The 14293-nt window shown below is 37.7% G+C and overlaps 1 protein-coding gene across 1 annotated transcript; it reads left to right on the top strand.

Moving 5' to 3' along the window:
• Positions 1 to 553: 553 nt before the first annotated feature.
• Positions 554 to 4233, top strand: hp (haptoglobin). Its single transcript, XM_088613856.1, has 4 exons — positions 554 to 708; positions 1336 to 1403; positions 1989 to 2266; positions 3379 to 4233. Exons 1-4 carry the CDS (start codon positions 704 to 706, stop codon positions 3883 to 3885), a joined length of 858 nt encoding a protein of 285 aa, XP_088469982.1. The 5' UTR covers positions 554 to 703; the 3' UTR covers positions 3886 to 4233.
• The last annotated feature ends 10060 nt before the right edge of the window (positions 4234 to 14293 follow it).

The raw sequence follows: 14293 nt of genomic DNA, 5'->3' as shown, positions 1-14293 counted from the left end.
CTAAATGCCGGTCTGCATTATACAGTACATATTTAAACTGAAAGTGACATTTTAGCACAGAAGATATCTGGCTTAATCTCTGTTAATGCGGATATTGTTTCCTCTGTTTTTATATTTTGCCAAAGTTATTATGCAAAGCAAATATTTTCTTAACAGTTGCCTTAATCTAGGGCGATTTACATTAGCTAGCAGCAAAATTACAATAAATTAAAAATCTAGATATATAGGGAAAACAGACTTGAATCACACCAACAGCTTCTTAGTTTTAAGTTTGTTTTAACTTTGCTTAATCATTCAGAATTGTTTATAATGTAGTTACGAAAATCACATGAATACTTTTTTTTTTCATTGTTAATTTTTAAAAACACTGAATGATTTCTTAATACATTTACTGGAAATGTCTCTCTTAGTCAGGGCACATTGCCCGTTCTTCCAGAAAATTCATTTAGGGAGTGTTTACACCTGCTATGTGGAATTCTGAAATTGTGAAATATTTTGGCCATTTGCTTGGAAAACCTAGCGAAAATTGCTGGAACAACCAATGTTCCAGAATGGTCTTCTGTTCTTGTCCTGTAAATATCCTGGATGTGCAATACTAAGAGTGTGTTGTAACCCTGCAGGTATAAAAGTCATTTCCCTGTTGTTAAGAGGACACTTCTTCAGAACACAACGAGGCACTTTAATATCTACAAAGGCTCACAAAATGTGGTATGTACAAATGATTTATTTTCTAAACCAGTTATCAAAATGTTATTTCCAAACAGGCCTGTAGCAATTTTAACCAGGTATTTACAGAAAAAAATACTATTCAATTTGAAACACTAAAATCTTAAAACATTAACGTTTTTGGTTTGTCTATGGAAGTTATATAACATTTGCCATCTGAATATGACAAACTCTATAGTGTATGGTCAATAACATTTACATTTGCCTGCAGCAGTTTTAACAAAGCTTTCAAAAATATTTTAAAATGAATAACAATGTGAAATGTTTTCTTATTCTTGTTTTGTGCGAGAAGAACGAAAACAATTCAATCTGTCCTGAGAATCAGATTTTTCTGTATCAGAAAATACCGTCAGAATAGGACCATTAAGTGCACATAACTAAAGTGATTTCCAAGTACTACGTTGGTGTTGATACAGGAGTAGTCCATCTTGGTACTGTATATGTACAATGTTTGCTTGAGAGATTATTATGGAAATATGACAGTGATTTCACATTTGCAGCACGTCCGCTTAAGATTCTTCGTTTCCTTATAATGCTCAGGACAAATTAGTGACAAAGTGTTTATCTGAGTGAGTGTCTATGAAACATGATTGAATTGCTTTCCTACAGGTCATCATCCCTGCCAGCTCTGCTGATGGTTTTGGGTCTCTGTCTCGCAGATAAACCTGACATTCAAGGTAATTAGTTTTGAGCCATAACCTAGTCTGTCAACTAAGAAAATGCAAAAGCTATCATGGTCCCAAATAGACTGTGTCATACGTGTGGGTGATGAGAGGTTTTTGCCTTTTCCTGAACTGCAGGATTATGCTGAACTTTGAACAGGCACTTTTTAAATTTTGCTCTAGTTACAGTAAATCAATAAGAATCTCTGGGGTGTTTTTTCTATTGCAAAGCCCTGCACGAAGAGATTTGTGAATTCAAGTGCATTAAGCTCTTTACAGACTGTAACTGGATATCTTCCTTTGTCTCCACTCCTCTTACAGTGGTGCTGCCAATAAACAGAAGCAGAGACAGCTTCTTATTAGCATGATGCAGCATTTGAGTATCATGTTCTGTTCAAAAGCAGCATTTTGTCTTTTGTTGTACAGTTCAACTGTAGCACATAGCGTGTACTGCAATTACCTTAGGAACAATTGAACACCAGTTCTTACCTAACAATACACATGAAAATGAATAAAATGCTTTGTTTCTTTACTGTCTGAAAAGCAATGGGACCTGACGAAAGGCGTGCTAGCTTGTGCTAAATATGTTGTATTCTTCAGAGCAGAGACACCAGGCTCTCTTCCGCTCTCGGCGTATGGTGGGAGGTTTGCTTGCACGCCGCGTCCCCTGGCAGACTCTTGTCACCCTGGGGGACAAGATAATTGGAGGGGGGACGCTGATTGGCAAGCGCTGGGTGCTCACCGCTGGCAGGAACCTCTTCACTAACGCCAGTCGCAACGCCACCCTGTATCAGGCTCCAGCCATTCCTAAGGTGTACCTGAGCATCACTGACCTCAGGGAGAGAGAGGAAACTTTCAACGAGGTCAAGGTGGACCAGGTGAGTCAACACCTTCCAGCTGAACCCCTCGGGCTGGCCGGTTTCAATAACACACATTAACCAAGCTCTGCAGAGCCTCGGAACCTCGCCTTGATGCAAAAAGAAACAAAAAATGCAATAAGGAATTTTAACAGTAAAAAAACTCAAAAACAGTAAATGAACAAGACAGTAAGATCACAGCCTTCTCCAAACAGCAGGTTCAGCAAGTGTGCTATTTGTAGAGAATCTGTTCATTCTTTTCAAACCCAAAAAGTGACTTGCAAAATTTCAGAGGGAATGTGTGAAAGTGGTTTTAAAAGAATGAATCAAAAACAGAGCACTCCAGCTTGCCTTGTGCTTGCTCTGTTGTCTGGACCGTTACGAGTCCTGAAATGGAAGAGAACAAGAATGAGATTGCAGTTTTGAAATTCTTCATCAGAGCCAGTATTAAGTATTATTCTGGTTTATTGCCCTGTATCTGTTCACAATGTGAAACTGGCAGGCCAGGTTTCCGTGTGGTTTAGGTTTTTCCAAAACGATTTTGCCTTCAACGATTTTGAATCAAATCGGAATCATCTGTCAGCTGACCGTCAGAGAGACAGACTGAGACAGCACTGACAGCCTTGTGCAGCCAAGTGAACATCTCACTTTACCTTTGTTCCAAAGGTGCTCAAAGAAAGAGACAAGCAGAAGCAGTATCTAAAAACAATGCGCTACATTATTCATAATGACGTATTAAAATCCTAACAGAAAGCAGAGTGAATATGGTAATTAGGTTAATAGCACAGGAAAAAATATTTTGTTTCCAAAACTCTACCACCTTGATTTGATTTGAAGAGGAACTCACAAGACATTTATCTCTTTATCCAGACCTGTCTTAAACACAGATCAAAAAAGATCTCTTTCTGCAAATCTGGATTTAGACTGTATTTCCGAGACAATTATCATTACAACTTCCTTTCAGCTGATCAAATGTGGTTAAAAAAAATCAAGAGGTGGGAGCACAATGTGTGAAAATGTTTCAGAGAGTTAAAGACAAGTAACCCACTTGAATTCGGATAACCTCGGCTGTCCCTGTAGCACATGCTTAGAGAAAGAAAAGGCTAATTAATCAAATTATTTTTTTAATACAGGTGTTCCTGCATCCCAATTTCCAGAACACCTCTGACTGGGAGAATGATCTGGCTCTGATCAGGCTGAAGGAGGATTTGTTTTTGGATGGTAACGTGAAGCCCCTCTCCCTGCCAGAAAAGGATTATGCCCTGATGGGCACTCAGGGTGATGTGTCTGGCTGGGGCAGGAATGCTCTCCTTCAGTACTCTAGGCTGCTGAAGACCCTGACATTAACTGTGGCAAACCACACCATGTGTAAGGAAACCTACAGCTCTGGTGGCCAAGTGGTGAGCAGCACTCCGATCGTAGATGATAACATGTTCTGCACGGAGGCCACCAGCTTTCGGGAGGACGTGTGCATTGGAGACGCTGGAGGAGCCTTTGCTGTGCAGGATCCTAAAGATGGGAAAGTGTACGTGGCTGGAGTTCTCTCGTTTGACAAGAGCTGCGCAGTGGAGAGATATGCCGTTTTCATGAAGATCTCGGCGTACGTGCCCTGGATAAAGAGTGTTATTGGACAGCAGTGAGGAAAGTCAACACTACAAAGCAGAGCAGAAAAATAACTTTCACTGCCACTGAGTGGGCAGGCTAAATGTGTTACAGAACACACAATAGGTTATGCTATCCATTATCCTACCATGCTTCTTCTTCATTGACGCTTTACTGTAAACTCTACCGTCAATATTCAGCTCATCTTGCTTTCCTGCGATCTTTCCACATTAATATCTTCCCTTAACCATTGGATTTCTTATTTAAATTTAGTTCTGAAATATTCAGGATCAGAGTCAAAGATGATGAATGACCACCAAATGTTGTAACACACATACGCTACATTTCACTTCTGTTTTGAACTGCAATAAAAGATCAGCTGGTTAGTGTTGTCTCTCCTTTGCTTTTGCTTTTATTTCCTTGTTAGTTTAAAAAAAGCAGGTGCCAAAATGCCCATTGTCATCCTCTCGGATTTCACCATACATTTCCAATTGCAGCTTGTTATGTATGTTACAAAATACAATTCCAAAGTAAAAAAAAAACTGATTCTTGAACTGTTTTTTAGTTGTCACAAACATGTGTAAATCTGCATTATATTTCACATTTGGACTTTTCATGGGTCTGAGTCCATATTAACAGCCACCCCCCTAGGTGTAGTAAGTGCTTTTCCCTCAGTCAGTATCTCTGAATAAACAGCTATGAGTGCCATTTGCTCAGCATGAGAAAAAAACGTCTGCCTGAAGAATGAGCTCTGTCTGGAAACATCTGAGCCTTTTATAATTAATGTAAATTAAAAATGAACCATCTTGCAAAGTCTTCCTTCTGCTTTGTTCATCTTCAATTTTAAATCAAATTCCATTAACAGCTTTTCAAGGCTCATTTGTATATTTCATGATATTTAGCAATAAGTCAGAAGGAGTTACAGGAGTTTACAATAAATGTAAAATCAGGTAATTCACACTCTGCATGACAAGAGGGGAAAAGTTTGCTTTAGATGACAAATTGAATTCAGGAAGGAGAAACAAGAGAAAAGGTTTTCTTACAAGAGGCAGCAGATTCAGTGCCAAACAACCAGAAGAAAGTTCTTCATAGAACTTTAATTTGGGGAAAAGGAAAATTGTGCAGCTTTGAAAAGAGAGCAGCTTTTATGCAGCAGAGTTGTGTCTAGAAAAATGTAGGTTATATGATAATAGCGAAAAGGTGACAAATAAGACTTTGCACAGTATAAGATATATAAATATTTTAAAAAATCACAGTTACTATCTAAATATAGGCCTCTGATACATTCAAAGAGCTCAGGCTGAAAACAGATTTAGACAGGGTTCCACTGGTGAGCATTACAATCCGTTCTCTAAGTTTCGCAATTTATGATGTGAATTTCACAGCACATGGACCTAAGACCTACAGTAGGTTTGAAAAGAGTCCATTGCCCTACCAATGTTGCTAATTAAGAGAAAGCTTCCACTAGCAAGAAAAGGCTATATTGTGTAATATATAACCAAATGTTTCCTCACTGTTATGCAGGTAAAGAGCAAAGGTTTTTTTAAGAAAAGCCCATACAAACTGAGGTCATATTTCTTGCTTTTGGAAATCCCTATCACAAACAAGATGATCAATGTGATTAAAGTCACATTTTGCTTGAAAGAGAATTTACTGTATAGCACATCATGAGAAAAAACTTCAACAGTAAGCTGAAGCCAAAACACACTGAAATATTTTTGGCATGAGCATTCTGTTCTCCTGGACTTTCTTTTTCCTTTTCTTCCAAATTCTAAAATATAATTTAATTTAAACAGTTGAATAACCTACCTTTTTAATTAACAATCTTCCACGATGTATGAAAACGTTTTTGTCTTGTTCTTGCAGAGAATCTTTGTTATTGTAAAAACTAGTGCCCCTGCCACATTTGTGAGCGTAAATGTTCTTAATTTTTTCATTTTAAGATGTTGCATCTGGTTTTAATGTTTAAGTGTGTTAAAAGTTATTTCTTCACCTTATTGGAATTAACAGATGTACCGTATATGTGCATACTGGTAATCGTAAATATTTTGTTTTCTTTAAAACAAAGATAGGAGAACATAAGAATGTTTAGTTAAAAAACTACATTATAATCATATTTTTCAATTGCACTCATATATCCTACTTACTAGCAGCAAGGCATCTTAATTACACATATGCTCTTGAAATAATTGAAAGGGAGCAACTGGCTCTTACAACTGGTAGATTAGGCACTTCAGCGGTTAAAGTTCATTATAATAGAGTTCCAAGCTCAACTCCCTACTCCACTACTGCTTTACTGTGTCTCACCTTGAGGAGTAAATGGAACTTGCTGGTGCTTGAGCTGGGCTTAAAACTGTTCCCATTACACAACTGACTCTGTGACAGCAGCTATTGATTCTCTCCCATCGTCTCGAAGGAACCCTAGATCAAAGTGTCAGCTGAATGACTAAATCATTCACTCATTGAAAATGATCCCAATGAAAATAGAAATGAAAGTGCTTTATTGAAAGTGCCTCTAAGATGTGAAGTTCTTGAACAGAGAGGACTAGACCTATTCCATATACTAGCGAATGACATCCGAAAAATAAGAACTGACAAATAGCCAACCACTACTAAACTTTCCCATCATAGAAATTAGTGAGGTTGTGTTGGGATGCACATACAGTAACGGGTTCTAGTTACATTGTTTCTGTTCATTTCATTTAATTATTCAGTTCTTGGATACTGGTAACACTGAAAAGCAGGGGCAGAACCAAGAACTAAGAACAGAAAAGAGCATTAGCTCAAGGTTATTCAGATAGAAATAAGAAAATATACAGAGTGAAAAAGGTAGTCAAGATAACTGTGTATACCCAGTCAACAAACCACATGCTGCAGTCATTCTATTCATGCTACAAACATAATATAGAGGTCAAAATGCATCCTCCATTTTCACATTGCTTGTGTTTTCTTTAACAATTTAGAATAGAATTTCATACCTTTATCTATGCAGTTCTACACTTCATAAACTGCTACCAAGAGTTTTTTTCAATCTTTCTCTGTTTTTGAAAAACCAATGCTGCAGCTTTTTAGGGGTTTGAGAAGGATTTTTTCTTTCTTAGGTCTTAGTTTTTTTTTCCCTTATGTTTTCAAGCCACTATAAACATGAAAGATGGATTTCTGGTTAATTAAATATAAATGTATAATCATACATTTGCAATATAAACATATGTAGCAATACAAAAACACTTGGAGAAAGAGACATTGGATAAAAATTGAAAAAATGGTGCTCTTAGCTCCCACAGGTTTGCAGAATAGAGTGTCCTATCTCCTGCACAAGAAATGCAGCGATCGGCCATTACCCTCACATCACATTCACATCTCAAAAGAACAATGAAAAACAGCAATTGAAGCAGAAGAGAGAAAAAAACAGGGAAAAGCTAAATCGGCCATTTTGAAAACATAGAGACTAAGCTGAGTTTCAATCTTGTGATTGAAGGACAAAAAATATCAGGTCTGATGGGGCCATTTATTTTGGTACAAGGCAGTGGTCTAAAATCAGCAGATCGCTCTTCTGCCATGAGTTATGCATTCCAGAAGTGACGAATTCCAAAGAATGTGGATGGATTTTAAATAAGCACTTTAAATGCTAAGTAGCAGTCAGACAGAAAGGCAACAATGGAGAATAATCTTTCAAGGGTCAGAGCCTATTAGCCATCTTTAAATCATGCCCTGTTTATCATCTGGGGAAAGTGTGAAACTGGTCCGGCCAAGCAAATCTTTTCGCTCGGCTTAGAAGCTCGGCTGGAGTGAGGACAAGAAATCACCACTTTGCACTGTCACGCCCTCTGCAGCCAGAGGGCGCTCCTTCTCTGTCCTTTCCCTAGTTTCCGGTCTGCTGTCCCTCCTGTCCCTCTCTTTCCCTTGGGCTATATATTTCCGGGTCTTGCACTCTGTCCTCGCTCAGCATTGATGTTCGGATGTCCTGAGACCCGCCTAGCACCAGGGCGCCCCACGTCCGCTCCCTGAGGGCATAGGTTTCTATACGGCATTCCTGAACTCTTTGCACTAATGAGCCCGGGCCTTTTTCCCGTCTCGCCGCTACACATATGGGTCTTTTTCCGCTCTCCTGTTCCCCACGGTTAGTCCCTTTGGACGTCCGTGACATGCACAAGACCTAAATGAGTCACTTGTGAACAAAAGCTATAATGACTGACTGACAACACACACAAAAACATCAGGATGCATACTGTATATCCAGAATGTATAAACTGATAAAGAGCAGTCTTGCTGAGATCTAAGATACACACAGATCTCTGCCGCTGAAGTGTTTTAGTAGTATATTATCTGTATCTGTAAAACAATAAAAAAGTGTAGATTTAAAAAAGGTTTAATGAGGACAGCATTTTTCATGTTTTTCTTGAAAAAACAAATGCATTATTTGGAAGATCTTTTTTTACCTGACCCTACTTTGTGTCTCTATTTTTTTTTCTTATTTTCTTAATTTGTATTCAGAGGCAAACATGGCTAAATGGATAAATCAATCAAACACGGATATATCAAGCTCCTTCACAGGGGAAATATGAACCTTATAGACATTATAATAGTATTGGGCTAAGAGATACAACGAAACATTTAAAACTGAGTAACTAAAAATAATGTGCAAATGTCACATTCAATTATTTTTAAAATGTATTCAGTGTAATGGTATTATGTTGAAAGATTTTGATTCATTTGCATATGATTTGTCTAAGGCAATTCTTAGACAAAAACAAAATTGTAACATGAAACAGACTGAGTGATTTTTTAATTCCTGTAAAACTGCATTTCCCTTGAGCTCTCTAGTGTTGGGATTCAACAAAATCCGAAGATCACCTCCGCTAAACTGAAATTAATTGAAACAATTTGCTGTACTGAGCTTAGAGAATACCCTGCTAAAGGTATTTGTGTCTGGAATCAAAGAAAATTCATTCATTCATTTGAATTCCTATCAGTGAAGGATTGAGGAGAACAGAAAACAGTAAATCATAATCCATTCCTTCTGGCCATCATTTGACTTTGTCAAGAACTTACTCTTTCTCCCAGTAACAGAAAGTTTCTTCTTACAAAACTCTTTTTGCTTAGTTTTTTTTTTTTTTGGCGGGAGTCACCACTCAGATTTTGCAACCTGGGGCAGTCAGTGTTCTCAAGATCATTACGTTTAGATTTTTCCCATAACTGGAAGCAAATCCAAAAAGCTTTATTTTGCTTTTGTAGAATCGAAAAGAGAACAAGGCATGAGATTGAAAACTATAAACTATAAAACAGCATTCAGTAGAGAATGGGTTCAGCCTTCAGAGTGAAAATGCAGGTTGAAGCTTTCCACTTCAATGACAAGAACTAAATGGCCAACTCAACTGTCATTTTCAGGAGTAAGATTTTGTAAGTTTCAGGAGTAAGAGTAAGTTTGGAATCAAGCTTTGAAAAGTAGCTTCATTTCATACATCACAGGGTCAGATTCCCACATGACCTTTGAGGAGAAACTTGATGGCAACAGGCCTTTGTAGGCTTGGGGGTGGAGCGCCAGCCTAACCTGGGTGTTTCTGCAAGAGAAGTACAGCTCTGCTTTGTGTCTGCCTGGAGGGTTCAGAAAAAACACATCTTCTCTCTCTAGAGTACTGTTGGTGTTTCAAACTCAGTTCCTCTGGGTTTCCTTAAAACCATCAGTTACATAGGTGGTTAGGACCTAGGCAGTGTTCTGTTGCCTAGTCAAGAACTGTATAGTGATCTTTAAGGAGGTGACAACACCTTCTGTATCAGGCTCAGAGGGGCTCAGCTACACAAGGTATGAAGTGGAAGATGATGGACACAACTACAATTTAAGAGAAAGACCATTTACATTTGTTACTGCCTTGGGGTATGAAAAACAATAAGATTTAGCCTCTGTGAAGGCCAGTGAATTGTGAAAAAAAATATCCAACGCAGACCCTTTATTGGCAGTAATTTAGTTCAGACCTAGAGCAGATTCTAAATTCTTATGTGTTTCTCTGCATGAAGGCCTATGGGAATTTTGGTAAAGCACTAATAAAGCATAAACAGCTCATGTTTGGCATATTTCTTACTGAATGTAAAGGTGGGAATTGTGTGTTTCTGTTAACCCAATACTCCCAATCCATAAAAAAAAACTAATTTATAGTTTCCTTTCTTTGGAAAACCTTTTCTAGATTAGGAAAAGAAGCACAAAAGAGAACCGAAGACTTCAGTTATTTAAACTGGTTCTACTAAAATCTAAATTATTTAAATGAGAACTTCAGGCGAACAGATCCATTGTGTAAGAATGTTCATTTTGCACTTGAATGTGGAGATAAAGTTCTCTATTTGTTTCACTTTCCCAGGTGAGCCGAAGATCAGAACTTCCCTGGATGAAAAGGCCTGTTTTTAGTAGAAATGGTGGAACTATTTCTTCATATTTGTGGAAATGTAAAAAATCCAAAGAGAATGAAATAGGTCTTCAAAACCAAAAATAATTATTGTTCTGTTCAAACACCATGGTCCTTTTACAATGGTTTTGTATAATAATTGTCATTACAGTGCATTCAGTACACACAGTCCTTGGAAAACAGTTAGAAGAGCCAAAATCAATGTCATGTGCAATCTTATCATCTGTGTTTAGGTTAGGTTCCATATTTATGATTATTCTTACAATTTTCCAACAACTGTAGCAAATTTTCAGCCACACCATAAAATTGTTAAACTGGTTTTGCACTGTAAAACTCCCTTCTTAAGGGGGTTGTAATGCAAACATGTTGTATAATTATGGTTTCAATATTAAAATATTTATGCCCTTGTCAAGGACCATTAATCTCAAACTCATCTCAACATGATTCGCATGCTTTTTAGGGGGAGAGCTACAAGCAATTTTTCCAGTACAGCCCACAGACAGGAGTTATTTTAACATGCCTCCCTGCTTTATTTATGTCAGAGAGTGCTGGAGCTGTTTCATTAGTCTGCAGCTCTGCACAGATATTTTAAAGAGTAGCTTAATTCGGGGGATGTTCTCATTATCTGGCAGGGATAATGGATAAACAGAACTGCTTCTGCTATATCCACAGAAATCAAGTGAGACACCACTCGAAGTCCATTTCAACTAATTTAACAGATTCAACAGGACCCACAAATCAATAGTGTTGAAACAACAGATTCTTCCCCATTTAACAATTTAGAAAGGGTGTGCACATATTCAGTCCTGGGACATCTTTTCTAAATGCTACCTGTTTTTTAAGACAGGTAGGGGTTTATGATCAAATACTAAAGAACTGTACACATACTGTATGCAACTGCAAAAATGTTTTTATGAAAGCCTTTTTGCAGCCTTTGTAAATCCCACAAATGTTATTTCCTAGAAAAAAAAGCACAATATTAAAACTATGGTTACAAAACAAACTGTTGTACTACCAAACACTGTAGGTAATTTTCTGATGTGCTATTTTTGTCCCGTGTGAGTTACCGTGATTAAATTAGTTACAAGTCAGCAAATAAATGAACAATTATACCCATGGGAATAAAAATAAAACATATCCTTTGCCTAGAATACATATCACAGTTGCTACAATGAACATTGTGAAGAACACCCTTTCATACTCCAGTAAACTATCACTTGTAAGTACTCGCTGAACTACACTGAAACTCTCAGTCAATTTTGATAACTGCCATTGCAGTTGACTCCGAAGACACAAAGACACAGCTAAAATAAATGCTTGAGATGACAGGGTAGAGTGTATGAATTGTCATGTAGGAGATATTATGAGAGAATGAACAAAAGCACAGGAGTCACACATTCTCAAAATAGAGAACATTGGATCAACTTTCTGTTCTCTAGCTAATGGGTTTCTCTACCTTAAGAACCTAAGGATTCTCTACTATATGTTGAAATACAGTATCTTAAAAGTCTTCCCAGATTATTTTTTAAAAACAATATAAGGTCCTCCATATACGACAATATAAAGCTGCTTAAAACATGATTCTTGATTTTCAGAGTGTGCAGCAAATACTGCTGCATGATGTCTTCACATGACAGAGGTGGATGTGTTTTATTAATTTGACTGCTATATATAGATGGCTTGTACTCATGCAAATGAAAAGGGAACAGTTTCATTATCATCTTGACTTGAACTATGCTAACCCTCATACAAGATGAACACTTCTACAGGGATGAATTAAAGAACAGAAAGCAGAGTTCAGATATGATGGGACAGCTGCTTTCATGTGTGGGACCTTGAGGATTAATGTGCTTTTTTTCATGAAAAGAGGGGAGAGATTCCTAACAAACTTGCTTTTGCATCTTACCACTATCTCACTAATCCACTTTACAGCTGTTGGTGCTGTTTTTCACTCTGACAAGAAGGAAAAACATACTAAGTCATTTGCTATTTAAGTTCCATCTATTAAAGGAGTGGCACAAAGAAATAAACTAAGCAAGAACCAAAGGTGACAGGTGCTTGTTTCTGATGTGAACCCAGGGGCCTTAATCATATTTTAGGCAGAAAATGGTTTGTCTTTCTCGAAAGAAAGCAATATCTCAAGCTAAGTAATCGTTTACGCTTTTAAGAGACAGCTCACAATTGCTTATGTACAGCTTTGCCTTGTTAAGCTTTTTCAGGTTATTTCTTCCATTAAATAACATCGGGCTCAAGTGTTTTAAGGAGTTTACACTGCTTTATGTCACCAGAGGAGAATGTATGAAGGTGCTTATATTCTCTTGTATGTGCAATACAGCATAATGCACTGATAGCTTGTTCGTAAAAGGTTTCAATGCTTATCTTTTTGAAGGGAAACGTGTGTCTACTTACTATATGCAAGAACTCTTGTAATTCGTCCCTGTTCCACTTGAGTCTCACAACTTCAGAAACACCACAGTACCTCCACATTCTTTCTCTGTTTACAAATATAATTCTGAGCCTGGATAGTACCTGTCCTTGCAAATCTAAAAATTCAGAAGCTTTGCAAATGACATAAGTGTTTCAGGTTCTCCCAGAAGGGATGACAACATCAGGAGAGCTGGAGAAAAAGAGCAGACATTATGTCATAAAGGAGCCAGCGGTTGTCTATGGAGACTGAGGTTGAAGAGCTGCTTGTTCGAGAACAGGAGAGAGGTGTTTGGATTGTGAAGCTTTAAGGCCAGTGAGCATGAGGAAGGAGAGAATGAGGCACAGAAGTGACAAAGTGCCTTGTACTTTGATAGACATCTGTCTCCAGCAAGACTATGCTATATAAAAAGGAACACAGCAAGCATGTATTTCTTCACAAGAAAGCAGAAGAGCAAGGTTACATTTTGACCTCCTCCCAAACTTTTAACAACTCTCTTTGCTGTCAAATGGAAAGTTTATTTTGAACCCTCAAAAGCTGAAAAATGAAAGATGAATGAATGAAAGATGAAAAAGGAGGGTGGTAATTCAATGTAAAAGATGCTTGGACTTTGAGAATATATTATTCTATTAGGCAAAACACGTATACCTTGAAGTACCCGAAACAAATTTAAAAGAAGGTTTTGTTAACTGTGCTGTAATGAGTAGCATTATTATGAGTAGCATTATAATGAGTACAGTATATACCTATTCTTTCTATCCCAAAGGCATGTGTGCACACATGACAGTCTTCCCAGAGGTCATGAGTAAATCCCAAGGTCCAAGGTTAAAATCAAGGGCTTGACGGTAGCAATGGGAATGTTGATTTTAAAGTCTGATGCAAGGGTTATTACACAACAGTAAGCTCAGGTCAGCAACAGCGTCTCAGCTAACATATCCTACGTATTATGTCTGCCAGATCACATACTGTGTTCCAGTAAGGCCAAACGGTCAACACTGATAAGTTAAGACATTAATCTTCAAGAGAAATCCAGGGGAAAAAATGTGGGGAAAAAAAGACGATAATCTGCAACATACTGTATAACTCCAGCAGCACAGAAATGTGTCGATACTTATGTTCATCTCTGAAAAGACTTTGCGCAGAAAACTGACATGTATGATGTGGAACAATTTAGGATCGTGGACCCTAGTTTCCTGAAGCATTTTTCTGTGCATCATATACACTTCCCTACATAAAGCTTAGAATCTGGCAGTATTGTATTTTTGGGGGGGATGTTAAAAAGCTTTTGCATTTACCAGCAGGTAATGAGGGTTTGTTTAGCAAGACTACTGCAATTCATTCATTATTCAGCTGCTAAAAGAGGCATTACAAATACACTACAAGACGCCACAAGGGATGAGTGTCTTGAAGGTGGGTAGGTTAGAGGAGTGTGCCTACACTCTCTTCTGCGTGCAGTTGCTGGGTTTATAATTGTGAGTCTCTAAACACGAAAAATAAGGATGCAACAAACAATTAGCTGCCCATGCTAATGTTTTAAAAAAACTTCCTTAAAGTGGCATTCTTGTGTTCTGGTTATATTCGTTGTATATTGTGGGATCCTTTGCTTTTTCAACTATAATCAGA

The sequence above is a fragment of the Lepisosteus platostomus genome, chromosome 20 (assembly GCF_059453375.1).
Source record: "Lepisosteus platostomus isolate fLepPlt1 chromosome 20, fLepPlt1.hap1, whole genome shotgun sequence".
In the NCBI taxonomy this organism is placed as follows: domain Eukaryota; kingdom Metazoa; phylum Chordata; class Actinopteri; order Semionotiformes; family Lepisosteidae; genus Lepisosteus; species Lepisosteus platostomus.
This window is presented reverse-complemented; position numbering and strand designations above follow the sequence as displayed.